General features: G+C 34.7%; 1 protein-coding gene across 1 annotated transcript in view; it reads left to right on the top strand.

The window, feature by feature from the left end:
• The window catches only part of ADAMTS20 (ADAM metallopeptidase with thrombospondin type 1 motif 20), a 212,665-nt gene that overhangs the window by 145,496 nt on the left and 43,202 nt on the right, over positions 1-23,967 (top strand). The window contains exon 29 of the mRNA XM_023182839.2: positions 12,822-12,989. Coding sequence (XP_023038607.1) covers positions 12,822-12,989 — 168 coding nt within the window. The remainder of the gene's footprint in view (positions 1-12,821; positions 12,990-23,967) is intronic.

The raw sequence follows: 23,967 nt of genomic DNA, 5'->3' as shown, positions 1-23,967 counted from the left end.
TAATTTGAGTAGAAATACAGAAAGCATATGTAAGCCTGATTATCTCTATATATACAAGCTTGTTCCTATGGCTTTTTTCTACATAGCATCAGTTCATTTTATTCAGTAAACATTTATGGAACTGGTTTCTGCCCTTATTGAGTTTAGAATTCTCATTTATAATGTCAGCATTTTATTCAAATTTCTAGTGCGTTAATAAGGTATTCCATGTATTCATATATGGTAAAGTAGGCGATTTAATATTATGGTATACACTGAGGAGGTACCTTAAGAGATTTCTTTGTATTTTATTAAATGCTCTCTCTAAAGTTTTCTGTGTCACTCTGAAGCTCTGTAAATTTTACATAGTTATTTTTAAAGTCAAAATATGGAGAAAACTGTGATGAATAGTTGCTTATTCTTACAGATTGGAGAAATGTTTTTTATATTTATTTATTTTTCATGCTTAGAAGAATTCTATAAAGGTTTTTAAAAGAGACGTTACTTGGAAAGATGTTTAGCTTATGGTATTAAAAAGCAGATGCTGGGCTGGGCGTGGTGGCACATGCCTGTAATACCAGCACTTTGGGAGGCTGAGGTGGGTGGATCACCTGATGTCAGAAATTCAAGACCAGCCTGGTCAACACGGTGAAACCCCATCTCTACTAAATATACAAAAATTACCCAGGCATGGTGGCAGGTGCCTGTAATCCCAGCTACTTTGGAGGCTGAGGCAGGAGACTTGCTTGAACCGGGGAGGCACAGGTCGCAGTGAGCCAAGATCGTGCCATTGCACTCCAGCCTGGGCAACAAGAGCAAAACTTCATCTGGAAAAAAAAAAAAAAAAGAAAACAAAAAACAGATGCTTTTTGAAAACCGATTTTATCAGAAGCTAAAATTTAAAAGTCTGGGGAAAACTTAAAGGTTTTATTTAGACACCTGATGTCATAGTAAAAGAGGCAATATAAAACTTTGACACTGATTTGATAATTTTGAAGACTAAACGATGGCAGAATCCCTTTCTGTCAAAGGATGCCCCGTAATTCAGGTAGAATTTGCATTTTTCTCATTTGAGTAAACAACAATAATGCAATATGTTTTCATTTGTCCATAAATAATGCATATATCTAAAGAGTTAAATTATTGTGATTCTTGAAATATTTTTAAGATATAATTTTCCCTCTCTTTTTATCATATCTTTAAAATTGGGAAAGGCTTCCAGTTTTCTCTTTCTTATCCCTTCTTATCTACAGAAAGCATAAATTCTTTGAAGACAATTTTCAATTGAAGTGCGTAAAGCTTCAGTTGTGTCCTAGTGAAACTTCCTAAAGTTGGAGGCCATACATAATACAATATAGCCCATTTCTTCTTAGGAAAACTAAACAAACATTTGCTTCCAATTCTCATTCTGCACCCTGAAGTAAGAATCAATCAAATTCCTCCCCTATAGGGCAAATATTTGAAGACAATTGTTTCTCTCTGCTTTCTGTTTTCCAGAAATCCAAGTCTTTCCTCCACTAGAAGTAATCTCTAATCCTTTCATCTGTGTCTTGATATTTACCCTCCATATTGCCAAATAATAGGCTTATTCAGCTGTTTCTAGATATATCCAAACAAATGTACCTGTTGACTCCCTTTTATAGAGGTTGAGAATTCCAAATTAATTCCAAATCGATTTTGATTAAGTCAGCAGTGCTGCTATGTCAGTGTGGAGCCAAGTAGTGTACTGTCCTTTCTTACACAACTCTTAATTTTTCCTGCGGTGGATTGCCTTATTTTAAAATTTGCTTAGTTTTGTTATGTTTTAATCACTGTTTTTTTTTTTTTTTCAAGGGCTTGAACAGGTATGTAAAATATCTATAAATGGTTTTTCTAAACGCTCAGATATTTCCTGTATTTTGGACTCCTTCTAGAGACCCCTCCGCCCTCAATCTGCCTCCTCTGATCTGGCACAGATGACCTTAACCCTGCTTTACCAGTCTCTCATCCTGTGAAGTGTTTTCACTGGTCTTTGGTTTTGATAACTTTTTCTTACATCACATATATTTCTCTTTTTCTGGTTTACCCTCTCATACTAAAACACTTCTTCCTGCCAGTACCTTCCTTAAAAATGAAAAAAATGAGAGGTACAATTTTCCTTCTGTGCAAACCTGGAACTCTCTTTAGTCAATCCTTATATTGGAATAATTGACTACCTATAAAATTCTAGCTTGAAAATAATTTCCCTCAAAAATTTTAAAGCATTGCCTATTTTACTTTAGCATTCTGAGCTATTATTGCAAAGTCCGAATGCATTCTGATTCCTTCCCTGTTGTTATGTGCCCTTGTTTCCATGCCTGTTCCACTGAAGCTTTGGTATTTCCTTTCTGTTTATCCCTGTCATTCTTACAGTTTCTGGTGAAGTGACTTAGTGTTTATGAATGTGCTTAAAATTTAGTTTGCTAGACATTCTTTCTGTAAGCTCTTTCATTAAAAAGATTTGTATTGGGAAAATTGGTTGTATTACACTTTGATAATTGCTATGCAACCTTTTTTTTTTTTTTTTAACTCTTTCTGGTTGAATATTGGGATTCTTGGATTGGTCTTCTAATTTTCTTGTTTTTATCTTCCTATTTCTACTTCTGTCTTTTGATTTTACTTGATGGGAAACTTTATCAATATTTAAACTTTATATTGAATTCTTTATTTTAGTTATATTTTTTAATTATCAAAAGGTTTGTCTGCATTCTTATTGTTTTAGTGTCATAGTATTCGATTTTTGTTTTGTCCATATAGGATTTACATTTCTGTCATAACTACAGTATATTTTTTTGGGGGGATAGTTTATCTTTATTGTCTTTTGATAAACACACACTCAGGATTTGAGAAAGGAAGTAAAAAAAAGGGAATAGAGGTTTAGTATGCTTTTAGATTATTGTGTCAAGAACTATTTCAGGTTTATTCATACATTATCTAATTTAATCTCACAACCACCTTGAGATGTAGGTGTTATTATTATCATAGCTTCTGACAACTGAGATTCAATTGTAGGCCTCTGACACCAAATCTCATCTACTACTAGATTATTATTCCATCTGCTACTCTCCACTAGTGAAAATGATGAAACCCCGACTTAAATATTGATACAAATAATTTTGTGTGATTAAAGGGAAAATCTTAGAAATTAACTTAAATTCATTGAAATATGAAATTAATCTCTAAAACATTCTCCCTCAACTTTTTTACATATGGAAAACAGACATTAATATGTGCAGTGGGTGTGGTCTTTTAATCTCAACTCTGACGTTTCTCTTTTCAAAGCGTGCATAGAACTCATTTATTTCTCATCTCAGAGTACTCTGTGCATATACCTTTTTAGGCCTTTATAACCCTACTTAAAAGCAAACTTCTTGGCTTTATGTCTGTTAACTCCCACAGCTAGCACATAAAACATTTGTGGAAACTTGAAATGGTAAATCCTGCTATTTTGTTGGCACTCGATTTTAAGAATTTGTAAATGTTACCATAGTAAGTAATGCCTTAAAAGACAAAATTTTTTTAAAAGGTATGCTTTAGATATTTTTCTGATCTCTTTATCTTTTTATGGTCTACTCACATTCAATAGTTTTCTACATTTGTCAGTCCAGGAAGGCAGACGGTCATGCTTCTGGATGTAGGCTCCCAGGGGTAAGATGGGAGTGGACTTTCTATAATGGAATGTGGCGCACATTCTTGCAAAAGCAGTGTTTCAGTTGATTTGTGTAAAAACATTAAGAAAAAGTAAATTCGCAATAATGGCCCCAAAGAAATTGTTAAAAATAGACAAGACTTGCATTATTCTCATATTAACCATACCATTTTTCTCCATGTCACCCTATACTTGTAAAGGTTCATGTTACTGGATGAGTCAATCAAAACTCCAAACAGGAACTCTTTAGGTGAGTTCCACTTGCTAAACAGATTTTATAGAGGAGTCCAAAATGTTCATTTCCCCTTTGTAGTGCACACAAACAATATTATTAGAAAGTTAAAAGTATAAATTACAAGTTTTTTTTTTTTTTTTTTTTTGAGGCGGAGTCTCGCTCTGTCGCCCGGACTGGAGTGCAGTGGCCAGATCTCAGCTCACTGCAAGCTCCGCCTCCCGGGTTTACGCCATTCTCCTGCCTCAGCCTCCCGAGTAGGTGGGACTACAGGCACCCGCCACCTCGCCCGGCTAGTTTTTGTATTTTTAGTAGAGACGGGGTTTCACCGTGGTAGCCAGGATGGTCTAGATCTCCTGACCTCGTGATCCACCCGTCTCGGCCTCCCAAAGTGCTGGGATTACAGGCTTGAGCCACCGCGCCCAGCCAAATTACAAGCTTTAAATGAATGGCAGTTTTTCTTGACTATTTTTGCTACAGATAGTACTCACATCTTGAGTTAGACTTACATTTACTCTTGCTTGTACCAAAATAAACTCAAGTTCAAGAACTAATGTTTGTAGGTTTGAAATGATTCTTTATCAAAACTTACTATTGAAGAAAATTAATCCAATCGAGTCCTTTAATTCCCACTCACTAGGATGATTTCTTGTTCTGATTTTCCAATAGTTATTTGTGGAAAATAATATTATAAAATGAGATAAGTGAATATTTCTGTACAAGATACTTGCATAAGTTACTGCAGTTTTCCCTCAGGTTTTATATTTGAAAGGGAAAATAATCACAAAACTTTTCCAAAGTTATAATATAGAAAATATTAATAATTATAGTAAATTATCTTTATTACTTCCAATTGAGTTAGATGAATTTCATGTAAGTTCTCTCATAGTGCATGGATTAGCCAAGAACTGTAAATTCATTATGAGTGTATGTACATATACATATATGCTCAAAATAATATAAAATTACATATGATTATTACAATGATATTAATTTGATGAAAGTCTGCTGGATATATTTGTTGTAAATCATTTGGTTTTTTCCTTTGAGAGTCAAATATATTTGCAAATTAATCTGATTTTTAAATTTTTAAAAGTCTGGAGCTACAAATTTTAAATATGATTAGATGCAATGCAATGGAGTGAAATATTTCAGCGATAAATATTTTTAAAACCAAATGCTGTCTTGGCTTATTAGAGCTGAATAGTCAAAGAACGCCTGTAACAAGTTAAAAAGGACATTTGCAAACTCCATTAAACTTTAAAACTATACGTATAATCTTTCAGGAAGCACTATGAATGGGGTCCCTGTTGATGGATTTAGTGTCTTACTCCCTAGAGCACATGTGCATTGAATTAAAGGAACAGTAGCAGTACTATTTTAGAGTTGACACTCTACTCTTAATATGCATATTTTGTCAATTTTTTTTTTTACTTTAAGCAGAAATACATCCTACTACTCTATTATAGCTACTTTAATGTTTTACTTTGCTACTAACTGAGACACTCAATTTAAAAAATGTTTCTTCATTCTAGGGAATTCCCTTAATTACAAAGTAGTTGTATGAACTCTTATCTAAGATTTTCCTATAGTGGGCTTTTCTCTTGGATCTACAAGTATCATTGGCTTCTGGATTTAGATATCGCCTCTTTGTTTTATTTAAAGAATGTTATTATAGGCTTCTAAAAAAATGAAAGACATATACATGGATGCATACACATGATAGTGTTTTATTTCTCAAAATATCTAATTTGTGGTCTGTTTAGACCTGAAATTCTATCATTTCCTGATTTAATATGTTGTTTCATACACTAATCTTTTATTTCATAATAGTGTTCTAAAGACATTTAATATAATCAAACATCATTTAAAAAATTCTTTAGCAAAAATAGCTATAATGTGTTTTTTACTAAAATATTTTAATTTAACTTTGCTGCAGATGCATAAAATATTTTAATTTTGAAAATAGATAAAAACAGGATAAATAACACATATTCTAATGTTGAAAAGTTCATCGATACATTTGGAATTGCCAAAGACTAAGGAAAACACAACTAATCATCTCAAATTGTTCCAAGAGAGACACTCCAACATCTGATTATCTTCAGCTATTATAATATGTGGATGTTTAAATGAAAACCACTCTATTTTATGTATTGTATGATATATCTTATGAAGTTGCACCTATCTTGATGGAAATGATTTCTGGTTTGTAATGAGAAAGTGGATTTGAATTTGTAATGTATAATATGTGAGTTTCCTTAAGTTTACCTTTACCTAAACAAAAAGGTTGCATGAACCCTCAGCATGCTTTATTTGGTTGTCTGCAGAAATTAGCTAACACCTGGCATAAAATGAGCAATAGGATAGACATGATACCCAGCCATACGGTTATAAGCGCTTACACTTTCAACAATGACTTACGTACCTTGCTGTCAGAAAACAGACAAAGAAAAGTGACATATCTAGTAATAAAGTAAAAATTTGTTTTTATCTGATCATTTGATGACTTCCTAAGGATTGTGTTTTTAAAAAAAATCAGAAAATTTCAAAAGCCAAAGTGAAATTGAATAATGCCACCTCATTTATTTTTATTCAGTTTTGTCTTTTCTTATTGTCATTTTTTGTTTAATAACAACAATAGAGGACTAAAATAAAATGGTTGAGGGAGAAAAATGATAATTATGAAGTTTACGTCTAGTTAGGTTATTTATGGTAGCTTAAAAAATTAAGTGCCATAATTTTTAACCATCCCTAAAGTGGTTTTTGAAAAAGCATATGAAATGTTTACAATTATATTATCAAATTTTGGAATGTTTAATTGAATTTATTTATTGATTATTATTTTAATTTTTATTAGAGAAGAGGTCTCGCTCTATTGCCCGGGCTGCAGTGCAGTGGGGTGATCCTGGCTCACTGCAACCTCCGTCCCCTGGGCTCCAAGGATCATCACACCTCAGTCTCCCAAGTAGCTGGGACCACAGATGTGCATCACCATCACCATGCATGGCTAATTTTTCTTTTGTAGAAATGAAGTCTCATTTTGTTGCCAGGCTGGTCTCAAACTCCTGGGTTCAAGCAATCCTCTGGCCTCAGCCTCCCAAAGTGCTGGGATTACAGGCATGAGCCACCTCACCTGGCCTCTATTTAATTTAAAATATTTTTCTTATCAGCAAATGTGGAGGCATGTTTAAGGAGCAGTAGTTTAGCTGTTGTAAGATACTTCTAGCTCTTACTGATTGACCTGGAATAACTAAACAATCTCTGCTTCAGCAACAGAGTCATTGTCAAATTCACTCATTGAAAGTTTTTTCAGCTGGCAATAATTTAGGCTATGTACAGATTTAGAAAATTTTAAATTATAACACAATAATTTATATGAAGGAAACATGTATGAAGGTAAACTAGGTTTTCTTTGAAGTCTCTCTCAGTAATCAACTTTATCTTAATACTCACTAAAATATTTAGCATAAAACTTACAGTTGATGTCAAAGCCTTTTTCTAATATTGCGTTTCAAAGACTAATTTTTAGCATATTAAAAATTAGTTTTGATACTCTTTTAGAAGTTTAACCAAAGTTTAGATGATTAACATAAAAACAAATATATATATACCTTCATCCATAGATGAAGCTATGCAGTAGCAAATGAAATGGATATTTGCTACTTTTCTAGCCAAGCTTAATTAAAAGATCCAATGGATAAATAATGCTTACTCTTAATTTTAATTTCACTTGATTTTTTATACACCAAACTTCAGGTCTTTTTTTCAAATAGCCAACTAAGGATTTTTGTAGCTAAAATTGAGGATGATCATTACTATGTAAAATAACTATTACATTGGAAATGTACCATCTAAATCAGTTCATGTGGTGCCAGAGGAGTATCTACTATTTCAGATAAACATTGGTCAGTAAATTGATGCAAGATCCTATGGTTCATGCTGCATTGGTATTATTTCCTCCTTGTAAAAGAAAGGTAGAATGATTCGTGACACACTAAATTAAAAACGAGTGATTCTGGGTGCTATTTGTGTGTGCGTGTGCGTGTGCGCGTGTGTGTTGTGCGTGCGTGTGTGCTTCCCTACAATATGTCTGTTCTCAGCAGATTTTATAGTCTGGAAAGGGAAAGAGACATAGAACAGACAATTACAGGTGTACTGAGTATAGCAAAGGAGAAAGTGTGCTAAAAAAAAGTCTGTAAGAACCCTACCTAATCTCGTCTAAATTGGATATCAGACATCCTCCATCAGAGAAGGGAGTTCTGAGAAGGAAATGAGATTTAAACTCACCACTGAAAAGTACGTAGGGATGAAATGGGTGAACGTGTTGGAGTGGGAGAAAATGATATGATGCATGTGCAATGATATGATAACTTGAGCTGTGAATGAACAGAGTATTTTCCAGGAAACAACATTCATAGGTCAACTCTCCATCTCTTCTCTATCTGTTGCATCTTCACTATTCCATTTGCTTTATGGGAGACATTTTCAATCTTGTCCTGAATCTAATCAATGTGATGTTCTGCACTACTCTTTTAGTTCTTTATTGATTTTATTTTATTTTATTTTGCATTTTGCTATAGCATTACAGATGTCTTTAGAGTTTTCTTAGTTTGGCTATTTCTCTCTGTAAAAAAAATGCCTTTCATCTTACCTTTACCCAGAGATGTATATGAAATAAGTATTATTTTACCAATATTACATATGAAAAATGAAGGTCTAGTGAGGTTAAATAACTTACTTATAGTTATCCAGCTTGTAAAATCTATAAAGGGCACAGTTTATGCATGACTACTGTAACAGTTACTTTTCAGGGGTATATAATTACTAGTTAGGGTACATATTAATTCTAACCAGTACCTGTATGTTTCCCCGTACTGTCAGAAAGGATACAGTGCCAGATCAATATAATAGTTTAGGGAAGCCGAAAAAAACAAGACTTCCATCCTAGAACTAAAGCTAAATTAATTTTATTTCCTTATTTTATTTTGTTTTACAATTTAAGTTTCCAGAATTAATCGACAAGACTCCCACAAATTAAGTCAATGCACTCATTCTTCTGTAGTATCCTATATATAAACAAAAAAATCCACAGCTAAAAATGAGAAGTAATCTTATTCTATAATTATGTACAGTTTTCTCTAAAAATAAAAATATACTTGTTCCAAAGTTATCATGTTAGAGGGGACTACATTTTCAGCGCTTGCAAAATTTGCATTTGTTTCAGATTCCCTGTTTTATCTTAGACATCTGTCTTCACCTAATTTATAAGAATTATCAGTTTGGGGCACTTGTATGTTTATTTAGTATCACTACTTCTGAAATGGGTTGTATTGTATCTACTGTTCCATAGTAGTCGTTGGAAAAAAAAAAATCTCAGCAAGAGTTTAAGACTAATTAAGGGAACTAGGGCTGATTGTCAAGAAAAATTCTTTTGATGAGAATGCTAGAAATGAATTACACAGCATTAAATAAAACCTCAGAAGACTATGATGGTGTCAGGGTTATAAAACAGAGGGGAAAAAAACAACAGATTGCTGGGATACCAGAAGAAAACACTGCATCTTTGAATATTCCTACCAAATGGGCTATTTTGTGGAATTCTTACAACTCAGAATGTATTGTGGATTGAAAGGAAGGTATCACTAGTTGTTTACTCTATGGATGCCTCATTCCAACTAAAACATAACTCTTTGCATAACATGTCCTGTTTTACTTTAGAGAAATCCCCAGATGGAATTTCATCAAATATGATAAAATGCTGGGCTTATTCCTCTTTAAATCTCGAGGATAGAATCTGTACTTACCCTCCTCAGATCTTGGAGAAAAAGAGCTTTACTTAAGTATATCTAAAGCATAATTTATTTTGTAATTCTTTGATTTTGTATTTTTTTCTATCATTCCTAGAGGACTTTTGGTTTTTTAACCAATGAATATATTTCATGGAATTTAAAATTTTTAAGTAAATTATTTTAGAGTTTATTAAAAGCAAATTAAAAATTGCTTATACCATTAATCAACGTCCATCAGCTGATAGTTATTACACATGCCACTTTGTATGTGATGTGGGTGATCTATAAGGGCTTGACCTCCAGGAAGCTGGGTAGATGAGGCATGTGACTAAAGTTGAAAATGTAGAAAATGATGAAGTGCTAAAAACAGGGTGGGACTCAGAACAGTTCAGGGAAGTGAAAGATTGATGTGTATTTACTCTAGACATGGGATTGAATTAGGGCTTTAAGGATAATTATTAGAGGAAGTGATTAGTCTAGGTAAATGAAATAATGAGTTAGGCCCCGTGTTTCAGCGAATATGTCACATTAAAGAGAAAGCAATTATGCTTAAAGGGAGCAAAGGTTTGCATGGCAAAAAGCAGCAAAATATAAAGTTGGGAAGGCATGTTGACTAAAATTTGGTGGATCAAGAAAGCAAGGAGTATAAGTTTGACTTGCTATTAAGACAATAAGAGAGCCATTGTCAGCTCTTGAGCAAAAAAAGCATAAAAATATGCTTATAAATTATAAAATAGAAAGGTTGATAAAAATAGATTCATGTTGATTTAAATAACAAAGAAGAGAGAGAAGCAAAGATGACCTAAAGTTATGGAGTAGAAGACTATTCAGTTTCTTGAAAAATAATTCTTAACTTTGGCAGTGTACTATATGTGTGAGTTTGCATTCCACTCATAGATAATGCTTATAGAGGAAATGTATTGCTGAATTCTTAATTAGAATTTGGAATTTAACTTGTCCCCTCTTATGTTACATAACTTGGTAAGTGAATTGGCAATTCTTATCAGAAATATCAACAAGTTACTGTATATTTACTGGCTGATTCTTGGATTCTTGGCATTGTTAAAAGAACTCTGGGAATTTTACAAAACAGACACACCTGGACAATGTCTAGATAAGTCATATCAAACATAGATATAAGACCATTCACCTTTGTCTGTCAACAAACTTACCTCTCCTTCAAGAATGAATTTAAATATTACCTTCTCTTTGAGCACTTACAAATATCCTAGAAAGAAATGGCTACATTTCATGAATGTTTAAATTCCATCACATTTTGTATTGTATCCTTTTAATGGTATTTAGTGTCGTGTAGTGCTTTTGTTTTTCTGATCTTCACTGAGTGCAATATTAAGACCTACACTGGTATAATTCACTTTATAGATGATGTGTATCATTTAGATTATAAGCACTTTGAGGATACATCAAGAGCAAAAGCAAGAGATGCTGTTTAATGAATCTTTGCGTGACTATTCACAATAATTACTACCTTTTAATAAAGTGACTAGCCGAGGGGGTAATCAATGTTTCCTTTGTTCAAAAGGTCACAGTTTAAAAGTATTATTTTGGGGAAAATTATTCTTCCATGTGTGAACATATACATACTCAAAGTAGTCAGCACACTCCCTAGTATATATTTGACACTCAATAATATTTGATTTTTTTTAGTATGTGATAGGTTATACTCTGAAAAGTAAACAATGAAGAAAAGAAACAGGCAAGGAAAGTGTCCAAGATACGTGGTCAGGAACGATAAAGCATATAGGTAGGTCTAGATCAATAGGAGGAAAGAATGTATCTTAATACAACATACAAAGATCCATTAGAGATTTTCACAGAACCAAGTGTGTTCTAAGTGGCATGGAATGACTGTAAGTATTAATGAGGTGGAGGAGAGGTAGAGAACATCTAAGATATGATAATAGTTCTTAATAATCAATGCATTATTGCAGCATATTGCTGCTAATATAAAAAGGTAAATTATCTCCAGACTGTTCATTTTTAAAAAGTTTAAACTATTTGAGTATCAAACAGTCCATATAGTCTAATATTCTAGGAATTCACAATATGCATAAAATGCATAATGTAGTTTCTAAATGAAACCATATGCCAACTGTTGGAATGAGAAAGGTTGTCTGGACTCCATGACTTCTTTGCTTAGCTTTCCCCTGGTACATATACCATGCTAAAATTGTCAATATCTTCTCTGAGACTATATGAAGGAAAATGGTAGAAGAGGAAGCTAAATGTTTACTGAGGATTTACCAAGTGTAATAGGGTCTGGGTTAGACATTTCATATTCTTTATCTCATGTTAAGCTTCATAGCAAGTTTGTAAGGTTGATGTTACTACTCATGTTTTATAAATGAAAAATAAAAATCAAGGCTTGGACAGCTTATGAAATGGGCCTAACGTTACCCAGCTGTAAGTGGCAGAAGTGGTACTCAATGCCAGAGCCCAAGTGCTTTCTACCACATTGCACTGTCCTCACTCATAAAATGAAAACTGACTGACAAACGAAGTGAAATCGTTATTTTACCTATATTTTTAAAAATATTTCAGTTATTTTTTGTTTACTAAATAAATTAGAGGGCCGATGGTAGGGAAAGACATCTTCCAGACTGATGCAAAAAACAACCTGAATTGAAATGATGCTAAAAAAAAATAAATTTTCTGCTTTCTCAATCACAGTTTCCTGCACTGAGAGATTACTAACATGTTTTAATATAGAAAACATACTTTACAGTATAGAAAAGCATATGGAGATAAAAATAAAATGGGTATTGATTCTACAAAATTGAATGCAAGTTTTATTGGATGATAAAAGGAGTTAGTTGAGGATAGTCTAACCTTAAAAGATTTAAAGCATTGGTGTGTCAAAAGAGTACCTGGTATATTGTAGACAATCAACACATTTTTTGTAGAATAAATTATAAAAATGTAATCGTATTACCTTGTAATATTCACATTAATTGATAGTCCAGAGCAGATTGATAAATTTTAACTTTTTGCTAATTAGAAATACCAGAGTATATCTTAATAAAAATATCAAAGCAATTATGTATGGATTGTTACATTTTGTACTTCTTTAAGATAAGCTTAAATTAATCAAGAAGAAAATGAATCAAGTGCATTCATATTTCTTTTCTAGTGCTCAGCTTCTTGTGGTAAAGGTAGAAAGTACCGTGAAGTGTTTTGCATTGACCAATTCCAAAGGAAATTAGAAGACACAAATTGCAGTCAAGTACAGAAACCTCCAACTCACAAAGCCTGTAGATCTGTCAGATGCCCTTCATGGAAAGCCAATAGCTGGAATGAGGTATATGATGTATATTTTATAATTATATATGTATTTTTTGTATTTAAAAAGAAAATCTTAATTCATTCTTATTTTTCATAACCTTTAATGTTTTACTTCTCTAAAATGTATTGTTATGTACTTTTTTGCACTATGCTTTGTTAGTATTAATACTAAACAGTGTTAACACACTTGCTAAGTTTATAGTTAAATAATAAATTAGTCATTTGATTTTTAAAAAAATTAATACAGGGTCTTGCTATGTTGCCCAGGCTATTGTTAAACTCCTGGACTCAAGCAGTCCTCCCATCTTGTCCTCCCAAAGTGCTGGGATTACAGACATGAGCTATTGTGCCCAGATTAGTCATTTGATTTTTTGTGACTATAAACTTAACAAGAAATTGTGTTACTGAATACTAGCAGGGGCTACTGATAATCATAATACTATTCTCTGCAGTCTAACAGAAAAATATATATGATGATACATTTTGTAACTGCCTTGTTTCTACCCCCATAGCTAAGATTGGATCCTGGAGAAGGGACTGGTAAATTCCAGATGGGATTGTAATCAGAGATTGAGAGTTAGGGAGTTGCCAGAGATAGATAGCCTAGGCTGTGCTAGAATGAAAAGACTCACCAAAAATGAAAAGACTCACCAAAAATGAAGTTGATAAATAAATGAGACCCAGGCTGACAATTTAGCCTGCAAAAGAAGGGTAATTGATACCACTTGGCATACTCAGAGAAAAGAGATCAAAATTTAAATTCGGGTAGGCATGCATTTGAAAATGACTGTCAAATACCACCAGCTTGGGAAATATTGAGAAGACAAAAGCCATGAAAGAAGTCAGAAAAGATAGCTGGAATAATTTCCTGAGGACTGATTTCAATGGGGCTAGACTTTCAACGTAGCCATCTGGCTGCTCTCAGCAGTACCTCAGAGAGCTTATCTATTTCTTAAAGGGCCTAGTCCTGCAAAGGGAAAAAGAAAGCTATCTTCTCATCATGGAACTTCCTTATCTCTGTCAGATGTTTGAGTTATGTCTATTGGGGAGCTAGAAGGAAATGGAGTTTCCCCTGGGGTCCAAAGTCATCATCACTCTCTCTTTGCGCTCAGCATGTCAATTCAGGGCACGCAGCTTTGGAGTTCAATTATGTCAGTGCCTCACTGATGCTGAATAAAAGCCTCCAAAATTGAGTAAAAATCTCAAATGTCTTTGTAGAAGAGGCAGCCTCTGTCAAGTGTTAATGTGCTGGGGCTTATGGTCAAGAAAACTAGAGGCTAATGTGTCTGTTTTTTATCCCACAAAAAAAAGATGTATTATTGGGCATTTGCTTCTATATTGAATGTTCATCAAATCAATCAATTATTTTTCATGCTTTACCAGATGTCATGATTTAAAAGATTTCTCTATTAACTTGTTTAATTTAGTAAATGTCACTACTCCCTACTAAGTTGTTCAAGAAAGAAATACTGGATCCATCCTTATCCTTTTTCCTTGCCTCCATAGTTAGTCACTCAACAGATTCTCTGATTTCTCATTCAAGTAGCTCTTGAATCTCCGTTGCACCCACCCCAGTCTAGTTTAATAGCTCATCGTCATCTGTTCCCGAGACTATAATGGCCTCTCTACATACATTTTGACCATTATTTACATTCATATAGTGTGAGCTCAGAACTCAGATATACTTGTGTTGCTTAATATCATCTTGGGTCACTTAATAGCATCTGTGGGTAAGCATTATCTTTAGGGAGTAAGACTAAAACCTAACTCATGCTCACTTGTTCAGAATTATCTCAGACCAGTATCTCTTTTTCTCTTGGCGACAATGGATATTTTGTTTCCTAAGCACCTATCTAAGCTTAATACTTCTTGCTTTGAATACTGTGATCTAATTGCAAAAATACTCACCATCTCTTAAATTATTATGTTTCTCATATTATGGTTTTACTTAAAGTGGAGGTTTGCCTTACTTGATCTGGATAGAGGTGTGGCAGGATAATGGCAAAGTAGCTTTCCCCTAAGAATGTGAAACATTCTAAAGGCACTGAACATGAACGGCCAGAGATCTGTCCAGCAGTTAACTCCCAGTTCCTACATCAGGCAGGAGCCACAGGGGCATGGGAGTGGAAGTGGGAGAGACTTTTTATGTCTTGGCCACCAATGTTCCTGTTGGCCCCAAAGCTTCTGTTGCTGCTGTGCAGCTGCTGTAGCTGCTGTGGCTGGTATTCATGAGAGACACTTTCTGTCTCTGAACCTCCAGCTCCACAATAGTGAATCCATCATCCGTGGTAACAAATTGGCCTTGGCTTACCACCAAATATGAAATTACGTAAGATCTGCTAAAGGAATGTATTTCAGGGCCTTCAAAAATACAAATATGAATGTTTAAGGACTATAAAAAATAGATGCTTTTTTTTTAAACATAATTTGCTTTCTTCTCTTTGAATTGGTTTTCCTTGTCGTAGAAATTAGTTGCATTCACCCACACAGTCCTCAAATCTCTGCCAGAAACAGATGACCACTTGTGAAGTCATTGCCCTTTGATTTATTCTATAAAAAACATCCAGACGAAGTTAACAATTGCAAGCTGTCATTGCACTACATATAATAATGTATTAAACAGAAGTGTACTTTCAGAGGTAGTTACAAGATAATCAGTGGTTGCTGCTTTATTCCAGTTGTATAAATTGTAACATTGCTTTAATATAATCACTTTTAAAATAATTCCATTTTATTACTATTTTACATGATGCCTCAAATGGAAAGACTCATTTGGTAAATTTTGACCACAGAGATGCTCAAATGAGTTTTGAAGGAACACTCTTCATTTGATACTTGTATCTTTTTGTTTAATGAAAGGATTTAGTAATGCATTTTAATGACTGTTGCTAAACAGGAACAAACGTTGCTATGCAGGACCATTTGTCCTCTATGTTCAGATGTATATCCTTAGATGCAAATTAAATAATTGAATCATTTAAAACACACACACACACACACAACCCACCCTCACTTCCTGGAAGCAAGGGGATTTTTTAAATTTAATTTTATCTATTTGGGAATAGCAGCTTCACTTGTAAATTCAAGTTTTTAAAGCTAGTATGGTTCTAGATTCTTCATTGTCTCACGTCCCATCTTCTTACTTAAGTGCCATCCAAATGCACAATCTCTATTTAGGAAAAAAAAATATTCCGAATTCTCACCTCCCCTTAATCATGACAAACCTGCTGGACCATTTAGATACCTAAAGAATCTCACACAACAATATTCAATATAGAATCAGGTCAAATCAACCTCTTGGCTGCTTACACCTTCTTTGAGACCCATCATTTTCTTTTTTTTTTTTAATCTTGAAATTTTTTTTTATTATTATACTTTAAGTTCTAGGGTATATGTGCATAATGTGCAGGTTTGTTACATATGTATACTTGTGCCATGTTGGTGTGCTGCACCCATCAACTCGTCAGCACCCATCAACTCATCATTTACATCAGGTATAACTCCCAATGCAATCCTTCCTCCCTTCCCCCTCCCCATAATAGGCCCCGTTGTGTGATGTTCCCCTTCCCGAGTCCAAGTGATCTCATTGTTCAGTTCCCACCTATGAGTGAGAACATGCGGTGTTTGGTTTTCTGTTCTTGCGATAGTTTGCTGAGAATGATGAAGGATCTAGAACTAGAAGTACCATATGACCCAGCCATCCCATTACTGGGGATATACACAAAGGATTATAAATCATGCTGCTATAAAGACACATGCACATGTATGTTCATTGCAGCACTATTCACAATAGCAAAGACTTGGAATCAACCCAAATGTCCATAAGTGACAGACTGGATTAAGAAAATGTGACACATATACACCATATAATACTATGCAGCCATAAAAAAGGATGAGTTTGTGTCCTTTGTAGAGACATGGATGCAGCTGAGACCCATCATTTTCTTACTTGCATTTTAAGATCAGAGCTGGGACCAAAGGTGATATAAATTCCAAAATCCCACAAATCTGCTGCCCAGTGCTCCCCACCTAAAGCCCCTAATTTGGAAAAAAAAAAAAAAAAAACAAAACAAAACAAAACAAAACAAAACAAAACAAAAAACTGTATGCTAAATGCTAGATGTTTAAGAGATTTTGTATTTCTGTAATTCCATATTGTGTAATTTCAAAAATACGTAAGTATAAATCTTTATTTCTGTATTTTCAGAATTTCTGACATATAAGTATATGTTTTATAATTTGAAAAATAGTAAATGTTAATTTTTTAAGTCCCTAAAGCTCCTAAGAATCTGTGATCCCTTCATTTGTAATGTCAGTGACATTTCTACTAGTGAAGGTAGTCTAGAGTTCAGGGACAGGGAGGATGTCTTCCTGCTTCCGGCACTGGGTAAACTTTGCTTCCTAATTTTTTCTAGCTAGTGAAATTCTGTTTTTCATTTCAATGCTGTCTGTTAATGCTCCTCCTTTATCATCTTTCTTAATATTTAAAGTGGCCTTTCTTGGGGTAGGCTGAAGTGACAAGCACTCTAACGTAAGGCATTTATCGAACTTTTCAAGGCATAAATAGTTGAATCTCCATAACAAAAGTAAAAAAATGAGAAGAAGAAGGGAGCAGCAAGGGACACTTCCTGACACCATATAAGAGTTTTTATTCCCCACAAATGCAGGTATTAATATGCGCATTAGGCAGATGAAGAAACAGCAGCTTATAGAAAGGTTAAGAAGCTTCCATGGAATATTATGCAGCCATAAAAAAGGATGAGTTCATGTCCTTTGTAGGGACATGGATGAAACTGGAAACCATCATTCTCAGCAAACTATCACAAGAACAAAAGACCAAATACCGCATGTTCTCACACATAGGTGGGAATTGAACAATGAGATCACTTGGACATAGGAAGGGGATCATCACATACCAGGTCCTTTTGTGGTGAGGGGGTAGGGGGGAGGGATAGCATTAGGAGATATACCTAATGTAAATGATGAGTAAATGGGTGCAGCACACCAACATGACACATGTATACATATGTAACAAACCTGCACGTTGTGCACATGTACCCTAGAACTTAAAGTATAATAAAAAAAAAGAAAAAAAAAGAAGCTTGTGTAGGTCATAATGCAGGAAATGCTGGGGGCAGGGATTTGAACACAGGTCTATCTGAGCTTTCTCCATTATACTAGTTATCATTATTCCATTATTATCATTATACATTAGCTCATCCTTATATTTCCTTAGCAAATTACTGCCCCTTTGGCCAAGAAGGACACATGAAGTTCACAATTTCAGGCCATCACTGCACTACACATAATAATGTAGTCAATAGAAATGTAATTTCGAAGTTGTGCTGAATTCATTGCAAGTTTTTAATGTAAAAATATCTGTTGCATATATATTTATTTATTTATTTTACAGGTTAAAGGGTAAATAACTGAGGATATAGTTGATCACATATTAAATATAGAGTTGCTTAAATCACTAACATATTAGGTTACATTAACAGAAGGATGATGTTCAAAATGTTGGGCACTAATATATCCTGATCAGATATTTGGAGTAGTGCCTATTCTGGAATACAGATTATAAGAAAAATCTTGACAATTTTCCAGAGAAAAACAATTAAATGGTAGCACCTATACTATGTTGGTTGTCTAGTGTTCTGCTGCTAGTAGTAAGAGTCCTGATTTTATTAGTGGTTTAAACTACAAAGACTTTTCTTGTTTACATAACAAAATCAGAGAGTTGCTGGTTTTAATTTTAATTCAGCAGCTCTACAACATTAGAGTGCTGGATTGGCATTTCTGTGATTCTGTTGTTCAATTCGTAATGGTCATAAAATAGCTGCTACAGTTCCAGTCCTCATGTCTTCATACTTTCTCACATGAAAGTAGGTATATATTTGTTCTACATTTAAAAGGCAGACAGATTCTGGACAGTGCATTAAAGTTTAAAAAATATTCTAGTTTAATGTAAGAGAATATTTGCTAACATTGGAGATTAAAAAAATGCCATGGCTGCTTTCACAATACAGTGAACCTACCCACAATGAAGTTATTTAAGTATGAGTAGGTTTTATGGTCACTTATTCATTATTGTTGTAGAAGGATTTCATAATGAAAGAGAAATTAGGATTACTTATTCCTAGAGTCTCTTTACCTTAAAATACTATACTACTGCTAATTGTACTACTATATTATTGATTCCCTTGAAATAAACCATAGTTGCAAATAAGTGACTGTAATGAAATCAAAACCTTATCCATAATAAAAAAATTATAAACAAAGCATCCAAAGAGAAGACTTCTCTATTTTCATTTTAAATAATTATTTATTAAACAGCAGAGTGAGTCAGCTTTGAACCCGTTTTTGCAATGCACAATCTAATGTTTCCCTATCTCTGCTCTACAATAGCTATAATGGCTACAGTACCTGTGGATTTGCTAAAATTTACCTAATCCATTTCCACTCTCAAGTCTTTAAAGCACTAATGTATGCAGTGCTACATTTGTTCATAAATATGATATTTATGAACTGTCTGGATTGAGTTATGTAATATAGATGAAGTAGTGCGTCCCAATCAGTTAGTTGGTGTTATAATTGCACTTATAGCTTCACAATGCCTTTACATTCATTACCTGGATTTTTTTAAAAGACAAAATTTGACATGCTTATAAATATTAGTTCTATAAAACTGTTAAGGCCGGGTGCAGTGGCTCAGGCCTGTAATCCCAGCACTTTGGGAGGCTGAGGCGGGCGGATCATGAGGTCAGGAGATCGAGACCATCCTGGCTAACACGGTGAAACCCCGTCTGTACTAAAAATGCAAAAAATTAGCTGAGGGTGGTGGTGAGCACCTATAGTCCCAGCTACTCGGGAGGCGGAGGCAGGAGAATGGCGTGAACCTGGGAGGTGGAGCTTGCAGTGAGCCGAGATCGCGCCACTACACTCCAGCCTGGGCAACAAAGCGAGATTCTGTCTAAAAAAAAAAAAAAAAAAAAAAAAAAAAGTTAAAATAATGGGAGTTATAATGTACCTTGGGAAGCCATTCTAGTAAGCCACTTAAGAGTGGATGATAGTGTTTTCCCTGTATTTGCAACCATAGAAGGAAATGGCTTTGGGAAAAGGGAAAGAGTTTTGCCATGGAAATGTTAAATTTTAGGTGCCTTTGACGTATCTAAGTAGAAAACATACAAAAAATCTTATAAATACATGAGACAGTTCTTATAAATACATGAAAATATAAATGCAGAACTCAGAATTGTGATCAAAGCTGGAGACAGCATTTAGAAATTACTCAAGTATAGAAAAAATTGCTCAGAAAGAGCTTTTTAATAGAATCCAGTTATAAATGGAACCCTGGGATATGCTGACATTTAAAGAATATGCAGAGAAAGTAGTAAAAGACCCTAAGAAGGAGCAATTCAAGAGGTAAGAGGAGACCACCTAAAACTAAAGGAGTTTCAATTACAGAACCAGAATGATTCAACAGAAAGTGATCAATGGTGCCAAATGTGTTCGGGAGATTAACTAAGAAAAGATTTGAAAACTTTCTGTTGAATTTGGCAATTGGGGTTATTGATGACAGCAGGCTAAGGAATATTCGATTTTAAGCAATGAATTCTTCTAAGTTAAAATCTAAAACCATACTGATTTACGCTATTGTACTTTTATTCCTAAAAACTGAAAAACAAGTTACTTTTTTCTTCCAAGTAGTAGTCCCTTCTTTTTCTTTTTAGAGAAGAGGTTCATATCAAAAATATAGTAGCTAGCTGTTCTCTTAGTGGATTTTTAAAAACTCATGCTAGGATCAAAGGAACAATAATCAAGTGTGGTTTATCTAATTGTAGGAAATTATATTTGCCTAATAGAACTTCTTGCTAAACTGTGTTTTATAAACTATTTTTTTCCAGGAATTCTTTTTCAGGCTTAGAGGCAGGATGTTTTCCAAATATAGTTTATATTTCTGAAATTAGCTGTGAAAAATATTTTCAGGGGCTTTATTTTATAGGCTAGACATTTTCAGAAGAGATTCATTTAAGTTAAACTACATCCAGACATTTTAGTCTATTTAATGTTGTGCCATACACAAAGTGCAGATGAAATTTGTAGATATGCATAAGATTTTATACATTTAGATATGCCTTATCTTTTACTTCATAAGTAAAACAACAAAAATCCTCTTTGAAGTCAGTGGTTGCTGCTTATACTCACAAGAGAGAAAACTACATTTTAAAGTGCTTTTCCAGTAAAAATGTTGGCACAGTTTATGAGAGGAATTTTAGTCTACTGGGTAAACTAAATTCTTAGCTTTTGTGGGCTTTTAACTTTCTTTCAGAAATACCCTGTATTTCTTCAAAATACAGGGTAAAACTGTGTTTTGCAGATATATATTTACTGTTGTGAAAAGGAAATTAGTTACTCTGGAACTCCTGCAGAAATAATGAACTTGGTGAATAACCTGATTTTTTCCCCTTATAATATTACAGTTGGGAATACTAATGGATCCCCAAACAATATTACTCATTATGACCTGCAATTCCTACTGGAATGACAAGGAATATAAACAATGAAACTCACAAATTAAATATCATTAGACATACTCTACACTTTATTAACATTGGCATCACAACTCTTGTAGTCAAGCTCTGTTATTACATGGTTTTACTACTTAATTTTGGAACACCTGACATCCTAGAGTTGAAAGATTGCCAAGTCCTTCTTCATCCCCAGGAGGCAACACAGTAAGAACTCAGTCTGGAGTAAAAAAGAACTGAACTTCAACTATTTTTCACTGCTGCTGTGATCTGAGTATTTGCCAACTCCACACCTGAAAAAAATGCATGTGTTGAAATCCTAACCCTTGAGGTGATGGTATTAGGAGGTAGGGACTTTGGGAGTTGACTAATTCATGAGGGTAGAGCCCTCATTGTTGGAATTAGTTCTCTTATAAAAGACACTCCAGAGACCTAGCTTGTTCCTTCACCCATGTGAGGACACAGTGAGAAGGCACCCTTTTATAAATCAGAAAGCAGGCCCTCACCAGACACTGACACCGCTAGCACCTTGATCTTAAAATTCCCAGCCTACAGAACAGTGAGAAATAAATTTCTGTTGTTTATAAGCCATGAGTTTATGGTATTTTGTTATAGCAGCCCTAATAGACTAAGATAAAAAAATTGGTACTGATAATGAGGTACTACTATAATAAATATCTCAACTACCTCAAGTGTGTCTCCAGTGGTCCCAACTATAGCAATGGCTGTGATGGCCAGCCCTGCAGAGTGCACGGGTGATAAACTTTAGCAGTGTCCAATGGGACTATCTCCACTGACAAACAGAGTAAATAAGTCATGGTTGTGTGGCAACTTCCACCTAAATTTCAAAGGATAGAGCTACAGACTTGGGCACATGAGCTAGGAAGAAGGCCTTTGCAAGGGCAGAGCTATGTTCATGGAAATATGGATAGTAAAGGCCATGAGGTCTCAGATGGAAACCACAACATGTTATCATATTATTGGACAGTGGAGGAAAGTTCATCCTTGTTCTAAAGTGGCAAAAAAGAAAAGATTGTCCCCACTAAGGTGATGCTTAGTGGAGCCATGGTGTCCCTGTGACCCCGGACCACTAGAGCCACTGGCATGCAACTTCAGTCTGGAAGGGCCATAGGCACCAAACTACAATCCATGAGAACTGTGGCGTGGGCTGAATCCAACAAAGCCATGGAGCAATGCCACCTAGAGCCCTGAGGACCCGATCCCTGCCCCAGTGTGTCCAAAAGGTGGAACATTACATCAAAGATTATTCTCAAGACTTAAGATTTACTGTTGTTAGCTCTGCTAGGTTTTTGACTTACTCAAGTCCTATTACCCTTTCCTTCTTTTCTACTTTTATTTTTTGAAATGAGAATGTCTATCCTATGACTTGCCTATACCACCATTGTATTGTGTAAGCACATAATTTTCTTGATTTCACAGGTTCACAGCTGAAGAGATATTTGCCTCAGGATGAATCAATTATACCTTGAATCTCACTCATATCTGATTGAGTCAATACTGAGATAAGAGTCTGGACTTTATAGACCTTTGAATTGATGATAGAATGAACTAAGACTTTGGTGTTATTGAGATGGAATGAATATATTTTTCATGTGAGAAGGACATGAATTTGAGGAGTGGGGCAGGGAAAGAATGGGATGATCTGAATGACTGTGTTTCCTCAAAATTTATATGATGAAGTTCTATACCCCAAGGTGATGGTATTATGAGGTGGGGCCTTTTCTAGTCCCTTTTAAAGGACACCCCAGAAAGCTAGCTCATCCCTTCCTCCATGTGAGAACACAGTGAGAGGGTGCCCTGTAGGAACCAGAAAGTGGACTCTCACTGGATGTAGAATCTGCCAGCACCTTGATCTTGAAATTCCAGCCTCCAAAACTGTGGGAAAGAAATTTCTAGTGTGTGAGACATTCAGTTTATGGTATTTTGTTATAGCAGCCTGAACAGACTAAGACAATCACTAACTATAACAGCACTTCAGGCAAGGGACTTTAACTTCTCCAAGTCCCAGTGTCCTCAGCCATAGTGCCTCTTTTATAGAGGTATTGACAGGAATAAATGTATGGAAAGTGTTCTGTGACATTTCACAAATAACACAAAATTGTACACATAAGAAAAACAAGACTTGGAGAGGTTAAGACAAGGTTGTCTATGTTTACAATTTACACAACCAGCTTTCCAAAACTCCTATCCATTGAAATATAATCATGACTCTACGAATTAGCCAAGATGGCCAAATAGGAACAGTTCCTATCAGCAGCTTCCAGGGAGACCAATGCAGAAGGCAGGTGATTTCTGCATTTCCAACTGAGGTACCCAGTTCATCTCACTGGGACTGGTTAGACAGTGGGTGCAGCCCATGGAGGGTGAACAGAAGCAGGCAGGAGGGACATCACCTCACTTGGGAAGCACAAGGGGTCAGGGAACTCCCTCCCCTAGCCAAGG

This window comes from Piliocolobus tephrosceles, chromosome 10 (genome assembly GCF_002776525.5).
Source record: "Piliocolobus tephrosceles isolate RC106 chromosome 10, ASM277652v3, whole genome shotgun sequence".
Lineage (NCBI taxonomy): Eukaryota > Metazoa > Chordata > Mammalia > Primates > Cercopithecidae > Piliocolobus > Piliocolobus tephrosceles.
The sequence above is the reverse complement of the archived record's forward strand: the minus strand, read 5'-3'. Positions and strand labels throughout refer to the sequence as shown.